This window comes from Mauremys mutica, chromosome 6, assembly GCF_020497125.1.
Source record: "Mauremys mutica isolate MM-2020 ecotype Southern chromosome 6, ASM2049712v1, whole genome shotgun sequence".
In the NCBI taxonomy this organism is placed as follows: Eukaryota; Metazoa; Chordata; order Testudines; family Geoemydidae; genus Mauremys; species Mauremys mutica.
The window spans coordinates 98,695,417-98,705,388 of record NC_059077.1 but is presented as its reverse complement, the minus strand read 5'-3'; the positions used below and the strand labels follow the sequence as shown (position 1 = coordinate 98,705,388).

Sequence of the window (9,972 nt, the reverse complement as noted above, 5' to 3'; positions counted from 1 at the left end):
GTTGAGTGAGATCTTGCTGCTGAGGGTGAGCAGGGAATCAAGGGAGGGTCTTCTCCAAGAAAGCAGCTTCTGCCTTGGTCCTTATCTCCCAGCTTGCCTGTGTGCAGCAATGGTGCTCCTGCTGCCCTCCCATCACATCAGAGTGGTGCGGGAGAGTTACACTTAATGGGGCAAGAAACAAAGCAGCTCTGCCAAAGAACCTGTGGCAGCAGATTGCCCAGTATCTCCATGAGAGTTTCCTGGAGATCTCGGAGGCAGATTCCTATGAAGTGAGGGAGTCAAACACCCTGTTCTGCCGCTCAGACTAGGCATATGGTGGTACATGCATCATACAGACACAAGTCTGCTTTCTGCAACACTCCTGCCCCCAACAACTCGCTTCAGTGATTCCCCAAATCAAATCCATTTACCAGGGGCCTCCTCTCCTGTTTGTGCTTCGCCAAGCTCTGACAGCTGTGACTGGCTAGCCTCCTCCAGGGTAGAAAAGAGCTCTGGCTTGCATACATCTCTGACCTCTGTGTCCCCCTCTCGCTCTCATCCCAAGATTTCCTCAACCTGGCTTGGTCCACTCGACTGGCACACAAGCCACCAAAGTACCCTCAGGGGCCTTCGCAGTGGAGGTGGGGTTGCCACCAAGTATCATGTCCAGCTCTTTGTAGAGCTGGCAGCTCATGGGTGCAGCACTGGAGTGGCGGTTTGCCTCCTACGCCTTGTGGTGGGGGTTCCATAGCTACTTCACTTTGACCCTGCACTGCAGTGTGTCCTGGTCATGGCCCCTTTCATGCATTGTGAAATCTGTCCCTAGGTATCACAATTCCTATGGCTGGAGAATAGCTGGGGTGGGACTGAACAGCCCCTTCTGCCCAATTGCTGATAGGTCCAGCAGCCCGGCATTGCTCCAAGCAGGGGAGCACCTGGTGCATGGAGCAGGCAATGGCCACCTGGAAAGATGTGCTGAGACCACTGCACACATCACTGAACAAACAGGAAGGGGACTTTCAAATTTGCAAAGGAATTTACAGGGTGGGGATGACAGTTGGTCACCTGAAGGCAGGGCAGTAGAGTTCAAACCGATGACCAGAGAGGTGAGAACAGGCATTGTGGGAAACCTCCTGGAGGCCAATTGCAGCACTGTAATCAACCAGGGTGTCTACACTGGCACTGCAGTGCTGTACCCACCCCATGGAGAAAGTTGTACGCCTCTTGTCAGGTTTAAAAAAAAACAAAAAACACTGCAACTGCACAGTTTCTGCGCATGAAGTGGCTTGGCAGTGTGTACACCTTGGGAGTTACAATGCAGAAAGCTGCTTTACTGCACAGAAACTTGCCAGTGTAGACAAGGCTTAACTCAAAGGGATGCTGTTAAATACCAGGTTTGAACAGATTGTTTAGCATAAGTAGTTAACACATCTCAAAGGAGTACTTGTGGCACCTTGGAGACTAAAATTTATTTGGGCATAAGTGGCTTTTAGCCTATGAAAGCTTATGCCCAAATAAATTTGTCATTCTCTAAGGTGTCACAAAGGACTCCTTGTTCTTTGTGCTGATACAGACCAACACAGCTACCAAACATTTCAAAGGATCATTCCAGGTGAAGTGGTCCGTTAACACCCCCTCCATTTGCCATGCACCAATCCTGAACTGGAAACCTTTTTAAAGTCACATTTTCAATATCCCAAGGGGTTGTGGGAGCCATGCACTTGCTGGGTAAATGACTGAGATCAGTTGTGCAGTGGGGATGATCAGAGCCTGAGTTTGAGCCCCATTTCTGTGCACCAAAAAGGAGTTGAATGTTTCAGCTGTAAGAAATGCTGTATCTTGGGAACTCCCTTGCTCCATTGACCCCAAAGTCACATCAGTAACCCTACCCCCAAAGACACCCCAAACATCAAGGCAATCCACCTAAGCATGTAGAGTTTAGAATTGTCCTTTAAATAGGAAGGGCTTGGCATGGAGGAACATTCAGGAGGGCAGGGCAGGGCCTGGGTCGGCCCCCACAGGGGATGGGGTGGGAGTGCCATCCAGCCCTGCCTCAAGCTGCACCCTCACTGCACTCAGCTCTTACCTCAGCCCAGCTCCAGCCTCTCACCCTGGCTCTGAGGGGGAGGGGAAGCACACAGATTACATTACAGGGGAAGGGGCGGGGTATGATAAAGTTTTGGGACCACTCTTCTAGCCTATACATTTAGTGTTCTTTGGGAGTTTCTTGGTACTCGCATTACAACACTCCTTTCTACCCAACACTAGGGTATGTTAATTCTAGTGTCCTGATCAAATTGAAACTGCAAGGGGGATTTGAGAACTGGATACTGACATAACTCATTTCCTCATCCAAGTTGTTTTATAGTGTTGCTATATTCTTTAAAATTAGTAGAGTTCTTTAAAATCCTTGACATAGGTTCCTAATTAAATAAAATAACTAGGATTAGGTTATGGCTAAATGAGTGGTCTCATTAAAATCCCTCATGGTTTAATGAGTGGGATTTGGCCCTTTGCATTTATTTTGACAGGATAGTAGCAAGAGATAAATCCCTGTAGCATCCCCAGAATCCTAACAACTAGTAAATCAGGTGGGAATAAATCAAAGGCAAAGGCAATGATCGCATGTGAGGTACATTCTTGCATTTAATTTACTGGGTGTTCTAGAAATGCAGAATCAGGGTCACAACTTGCTGCAAAGTGACATGATTGTGTGATTAAATGCATAAATCAGATGTCACTGATTATCTGGAATAATTCTCACAACTGTAGTAGTTTTCTATTATAAAAATAATTTTATTTACAAATAGTGTGATAAAGATGATTTCAAACAAACTGCAACAAACAAAAGTAAACAAAGTGTTTTCAGTTTAGGAAACAAAAATAATAGTTTAAAATACTCAACTCCTTAGGTAATAACTTTGTATAAACTGTTTTGTTTGATCCAGGACCTTCATATCAGACTTTAAGCCTTCTGATGTTGAGTAAGCAGATAACTTACATTCTCCAAACAGAAACTCTCAGGCATATAGGCCTATTGTTCACCTTTTGGGAAATAGGTCTTTGCAATGTTTTATTCCCCTGTCAGTGTCAGGGTAAAGCTTTAGATCCACACACTTCCTGAATTGATTTTTTCCTCTCCAGATCTGCATCTGAACATGTCTCCATGGTGTTCAATTGAGCATGTCTTTATGGAATTACCATTCCAGGCAATTTGGGCGAGATTTTTATTAAAGACACTGAAGATCTGATGTGTGATCTCTTGGACTATCATCTTAGCATTTGCAGCAGACACATAGCTGTCAAGTTCACGTAGTCTTACACTCCTTGTCTGTTAATAAACTGTGGATTGTAAAGTCTTTTGCAGACTCAACATTTTTCATCCATGTTTCTGAACTGATTTATGTCCATTTTTTTTAAACAAAGTGGTTTCCCTGCTCCGCCACCATCATTTTCCTCTTCTGTGAATTTTAAGAGTGAACAAAGCATTTCAAAATATCATGAAAGTGACATTTAATACAGAACATGTGTAGAGTGCATGTTCTCAGTCTGTTGCTTATTCAAAAGGCAGAAACTTTTCACTTGGAAGAGGCAACTGAGAAATGTGAGATTCTGGTGTAGAATATTTCATTCGGTTGCCTTTATATCTGTAGCTGAAGTACTGATAAGTCCAAGCTGGAATGAAGAGGGAAATGGTTCAAACACAATCTGTTTCTATATGATCTCTAACAAATGTTTTCAGAAATGAGCATCTATTTTAAGATTAATGCAAGAAAGTTTGGAAGTTAATGTGTATAAACCGAAGCAATGTAAGATTTATTGGCTTTGTATAGCCATGAAGAATAAGAACAGAAAAATTCTGCTTATCCCTTTCAGCCTGCCCCTCACTCCCTCCCTATCAGGAGTCACTTATGTAGCTATAATGCAATATGGGGACGGAATATTCACTCAAGATGACACTCGTGTTTAGGATAGGTGTGGGCAAATTTTTTGGCCCATGGGCCACATTGGGAAATAGAAATTGTATGGTGAGCCATGAATGCTCACAAAATTGGGATTGGGGTATGAGAGGGGGTGAAGGCTCTGGTTGGGGGTGGGACTGGGGATGAGGAGTTTGGGGTGTAGGAGGGTGCTCTGGGCTGGGACTGAGGGGTTCAGAGGGGGATCAGGGCCAGGGCGTGGGAAGGGGTGCAGGTTCCATTTGGATATGTGGGCTCTGAGATGGGGCTGAGATGTTTAGGGTGCAGGAGGATGCTCCATACTGGGATCAAGGGATTTGGAAAGCGGGAGAGGGATCAGGGCTGGGGCAGGGCTCCAAGCGGCCCTTACCTCAAGCAGCTCCCAGAAGCAGTGGCATGTCCCTTCTCCGGCTTCTGGGTGTGGTGTGGCCCCTGACCCGATGCCCTGGCTGAAGCACCGGAGTGGGGCCGAGCCATGTGGTATGGCCCCCAACCCGGCTCCCCAGCAGGAGCTCCCGGGCCAGCTTAAAACAGCTCATGGGCTGGTTCCAGCCCGTGGGCTGTAGTCTGCCCACCCCTGGTTTAGGACAAAAGTTGAGGAAGATTCTTTAGAGGAAGCTTGTTCTCCTCTCCATTCCTTCAACCTATAGGAAATTATATTCCTGGATATACAATGTTTATATAATACATACCACAAATAAGTGAAAAGGGATTTGTGCCTCTTGAGAGTGGCAAAGCTGTATAGAACACAGAAAAAACATAGCTTATAACTCTTGAAGCCTGTAAAGATTACCTAAATTGCATCCTTTTTAATGGAAAAAAGGACACTATTAGAATCTATTCTAATTCCCCAGTGTTAAAAGCAAATGCTCAGTGCCCCATTTGAAAATGTAGAGTCTCCCCTTTCTGGTATAAAAGGTTCTGGCCAGAAAGTGTCAAGCACCCGCGCTCTGAAAGTTGGGTCCTTTTAATGTCAAGTTGGGCATCTGAGAACTGAGCCTCCCCTCAAAAAACCCACTAGATACTTGAACAAAAGCTAAAACTCCCACACCTCTTGACTGAGTTTCTAGGCCTGATCAGTTGTATCAAGTCTGACTTTCAAAGAGTCATCTGTCCAGGACTGAACGTTATTGCCTTGGGCTTCAAGCTAGTGTAATTTTGGGAGGGGGGGTGGGGGGGAGGGTTGTTGGCAAGTACACATTTTGAGGGTGGAGGGGAGGGAAACATTTTTGGCAAGCTTTTAAGAATATGTAAATGCAGCTGTATGAAGCGGTTAGGGGCTTGCAATATTGGACATAATTACCAGCAGAGATGATTAGTGGGCTGGGTTCAGGTGAGGTATCAAGGGGCCTGAAATAGAATGCATCACCTAGATATTGTCACCATATTGTTACATGGTATCTTATAAAGAGAAAAATAGACATACCATTACAAATCCAGTGGTACTAATTTATAGCACTTACACAGTAGAGGAAGGTAATCACCTGATCTTGCTACTATTGAAGTCAAAGAGTTTAGCCAATGGTTTCTATGGGAAGAGAACCCTAAATACAGTAATTCCTTGTTTAACATTGTAGTTATGTTCCTGAAAAATGCTACTTTAAGCAAAACGATGTTAAGCAAATCCAATTTCCCCATAAGAATTAATGTAAATGCGGGGGTTAAGTACCAGAGATAGATATATAATTACACACACACACACACACACAGTGTAAGTTTTAAACAAAAACATTTAATGCTGTACACTGCAATGATTGTAAAGCTTGGTTGAGTCAAAGGTTGGGATATTTCCCAGGGAATGCCTTACTGCTAAATAAGGCACTAGCACTCAGCTGAGCCCTCAAGAGTTAACATATTGTTGTTAATGTAGCCTCCCACACAGCATGGCAGAGAGAGACAGACACACACTGCCCCTTTAAGTAGGCTGACCCCACTTTAAGTACATTGCCTTTTTAATTAGATCAGCAAGTTGAGACAGCAGCTGCTGCCAGGAAGCTCCCACTATCCTGAGCCCTGTCCTGTCATCCCTGCTCTGTGGATAAGATAAACTTGGGGTAGGGTTACCAGACAGCAAGTTTTGTTGTTGTTTTTTTTAAATCAGGACAGGGGGTGGGGGATAATAAGTGCTTATATAAGAAAAATCCTCCAAAATCGGGACTGTCCCTATAAAATTGGGACATCTGGTCACTCTAATGGGGGGGCACAACACCCTGACATTAGCACACCTCCTCCCCTTCAAAAAACATACACACACAGAGCAGCAGGAGGCTCCCAGGAGCAGCTCCAAGGCAGAGGGCAGGAGCAGCACATGGCAGTGAGGGGGAGGGACAGCTGAACTGCAGCAATTGCTAGCCTGCTGGGCCGCTGCCACACAGGGAACTTAGAGGGAGCAGGGAGCTGATAGGGGGAACTATAGGGGGGCTGCTTGGTACACCCTGGTTCCAAGCCCCGACCAGCTAGCTGCAATGGGCTGCTCTTCCTGCAAGCAGTGGACAAAGTAGGCAGCTGCCAAACAATGTTATAAGGGAGCATTGCACAACTTTAAACAAGCATGTTCCCTAATTGATCAGCAACCTAACAAAACATTAACCAGGACAACTTTAAGTGAGGAGTTACTGTATATTAAATTCCACTTCATGCCTTTTGGGTTGAAATATTGTTTGAAATAAGTTATTCTGAGGATAATATTTATACCTTACCTTAGTTTTTAAGCCTTTTTAATCAGCTGGTCAACAAACAAAAGACATCTCCCCATTTCCAAGCGGATGGTCTCCCAGGCACACAGGCTATATTGTTTTTCTTTCAGGAAATCCCTGATTCTTTGGAAGTATTTCTTCAGCTTCAGCATGGGGAACAGGAGTTTCTTGTTGCCCAAATAGGGTGTCTCATTCTCCATCTCTGAACGCAAACATGTCTCTAGCTTCTCAGTTTGCCAGTGAAGTCCATTTTGTAATGTCTCTACAGAACTCCTGTCCCAGGCAGCTTGTGTGAGGTTTTCGCTGAAGATATTGAAGATCTGCTGGAAGATCTCCTGAATTACCATCTTGGCATCCTTCTCCTGGGACTCTCTAGGCCTGAGAGCTTTCTGGGGGAGCCTGAAGTTCCTATTTTCATTTAGGCATTGTAGAGGAAATTGTCCACCCATTTTGCTCAGAAGCTCTAAGCTTTCTGTGTTCATTTTATTCTGCTGGAAGTGAAGTATGGTACAGTCCAGAGAAGAGATTTCAATGGAGAACAGCATTACAAGGCAGATGTGCAGCAAACACATGGTGATCATGAGGTCTTCTTTCACTCCGCCTCTGTGTGAAGTATCTTGGAGACAGGAGCTTATGCAGGGTCTTTCATAGATGTGTTTTTCATCCATGTCTGTGATTTAAATATACTGTAGGTGAAGTTAATCACTTTCTGCATCTCAAGTTTTCCCTTCTTGAAGCTTATTTGCACTTTGTCTAATTGCTTCATTTTTTTGGTACTTTTTCTACTCTCCTTTTTTATGGAAGTGAGCAAATTACAAAGATTGTAATATAAGTGCATATATGTTTGTCAATTATACAAGTGCTGGTATGTATAATGTACTAAATATGGCATTCTACACCACATTTCAGTCCTGAAATTATTCAAATATTAGACCTTTCATTTTTATAGATGTTATCTGCTGATATTACAATATCTAGAGTTGAAGTGGGCCATGTGTCACTGCACTTCAATTTAAAGTCACCTTGTGTAGTAACTGTCACTCCTATACAAGTGTTACAGTAAGAATACCTGTATTCATATATAAGTTACTAATTTAATGAGCTAAGCAGACACACAAACTGCTGTTTCTAAGTCAAGTGCCTCTTCAGAGATCTAGTGTGCAGAGGTTTCCCAAAGGTTTATCTGCTTCTTCTAAAACTAGAGTTAGTAGTTAAACACACAACTATTTGTTCAGGAAAGAGTGAAACCTCAATCATTAGTCTCAGTATTACACTAACTTGCTTTCAAAGTTCTGTCTTTTTAATTTCATCTGGTTACCAACAGCAAATACATGCAAGAGATGTAGGGAATGTAATGGGCTCAGAGCAGGCTAATGGAGAATTGTAATGGTGGGCACATAACAACTAGAAAGGAACTTCTGAAATATTGTCTGTTCACCCTGACCTGACTGTTATAACATTACTAGAGGGGGAAAACTTTTACTGTGCTGAAAGACATTCCTTAACTAAATGCATGCAGACAGACATGAGTAAACTGATTATACAACATGAAATTAATCCCCCCTTATTTACATTTCATACTGTCTAATAAGGGGGGGATAATTTTATGCTATATAATCAGTTTACTCATGACTGTCTGCATTCATGCTATGTCTCTGGTCTTTGCACATTTGCCAGCAAACTATAGTAGTCCATATCATGGGGGTGGGGGGCTGATGCTACAAGTGCTCCTTGGCCTTTGTCTCTACTGGTTTCTGAGTTGGGATCTGCTGCACCCGCTCCCCCTTGACTTCTCTGGCTGGAGAATTACCTCCCTTGCTCTGGAAGAGTTTCCCCAACTGCTTCTTCATGGAACAGTGCCCCTCCTTTCCACACACAAGGCATCCAGGTCTATCTGTCAGCATATCTCCCCTTCTGGCCTGACCACACCAGGAATCAGGATACCACCTGGAACATTCAAACTCTTTATATCCTGTTTCCCTACACTGGAAATAGGAGCCCTGGGCATTACTTTCTTCTGATGGTGGTGGGGGGCGTCCTACCACTGCTGATGATCCTGCTAGGCTGACCACAGCACCTCCTACTGCCTCTGCTGATCCTGCAGGAGTTTCAAGAAGATACTGCAGTCCCTGCTGTGACTCTCTCCTTCATCTTGTTCTCCATTGCTGTACTGTTGGCCTTCTTGATAGGAGGGGATGTTACTGACTAGGCCAGTTGTCATAGAGCTGAGCACTTCTTCATAGCTCAGGGTCAGACTATAGGCAGCCTGCCTCAGTTTCACCTCTTCAGGGGCTTTTAAACCCCAGTTCAAGGGGGAACTTAAAACATTACCCCCCCTAAAGTCCAGTTTATTTAGTCCTTACAGCATTTGGCTCTCATGGCCAAACCCTCATTTAATGTCTTTCTCCCCTTAGATTCAGAGTCCCCAGCCCACCTTTCCAGAGCTGGGTCCCCTTTCAATCACTGTTCACAAGCGTTACCTGGGTGGAACTCAGATTTCCAGCTCTGACTTCTAACCACCCCTGGGCTCAGGATCTTCCCTGCTAAAATCTCTCTCACTCTTTGCCATTTCCTGAACTCACTAGCACGTCCTGCTGCTTTTATAATAGAATCATCTGATCTCCCTCAGGTGTGTCTCTTCAATAATGAGGGTTGGCTGTCCCCATGCCACTATCCCTTAAGGGGCAAGCCACACTGTTACAATCATCTTCCTACTGAAGGAATAGGTAGCCTGTGTGTTGTTACATCTGCTCACCTTAGTAGCATACATTTTCCTACTACTTTGTTACTCTAGCTCTTCAGAGTTAAGCACAGCTATATAAGAGCAAGCTGGATTTTATTCTGGCTTGTTTAACATCACTAAAATCGACCTGTTCTCAAGTGCAGGGCTCAAGAAAGGGATGTTCTGGAATAATATGCCCTAAGGAATCTTTTCACCCCAAAGGCTCCCAGATTGATTTTGCAGGGCTGTCAATTAGGAAAACACATTTTCTCTCTTAAACTGAGCAATTTGATATGGAGCTATTAAGACATAGTACACATGGAATCACACAATGTCATTTTTACAGCAGCACTTTTCAGGGTAGTACTGCTTTTTAAACTGTAAAGGATTTTCTGGTTATATTATTGTGTAATCTACTGTAACTTCCATTACTACTTGTATTTGAGAGAGAGAGAGAGCTATCAAGTATGGTAATCCAATGAGTGACTCCTGTTTGTGGGGGAGGAAGCTTTGTCAGTGAATGAATATTCTCCCCACTCCCACCTTCCAAAAAATATTAACCTTGAGATATGCAGTTTCCAGCAAACTGAAAAGTGCAGTTAACTTGAGATAGAAG

General features: G+C 44.0%; 1 protein-coding gene across 3 annotated transcripts; it reads right to left on the bottom strand.

Annotated features, from left to right (window-relative positions):
* Positions 1–2,802: 2,802 nt before the first annotated feature.
* Positions 2,803–9,193, bottom strand: LOC123372347 (interferon epsilon-like). Of its 3 annotated transcripts, none has more exons than XR_006580230.1 (4): positions 8,677–9,193; positions 6,638–7,304; positions 4,631–4,675; positions 2,805–3,654 (listed from the first exon to the last, which is right to left on the bottom strand). XR_006580230.1 is itself a non-coding variant. In XM_045020384.1 (3 exons), the coding sequence occupies exon 2, from the start codon at positions 7,300–7,302 to the stop codon at positions 6,646–6,648; it is 657 nt and encodes a 218-aa protein (XP_044876319.1). In that variant the 5' UTR covers positions 7,303–7,304; positions 9,115–9,193; the 3' UTR covers positions 2,803–3,654; positions 6,638–6,645. The 3 variants fall into 3 exon arrangements, 1 of the variants encoding a protein (XP_044876319.1); XR_006580229.1 differs by having other exon boundaries at positions 2,806–3,654; positions 9,115–9,193; XM_045020384.1 differs by lacking the exon at positions 4,631–4,675 and having other exon boundaries at positions 2,803–3,654; positions 9,115–9,193.
* Positions 9,194–9,972: the final 779 nt, after the last annotated feature.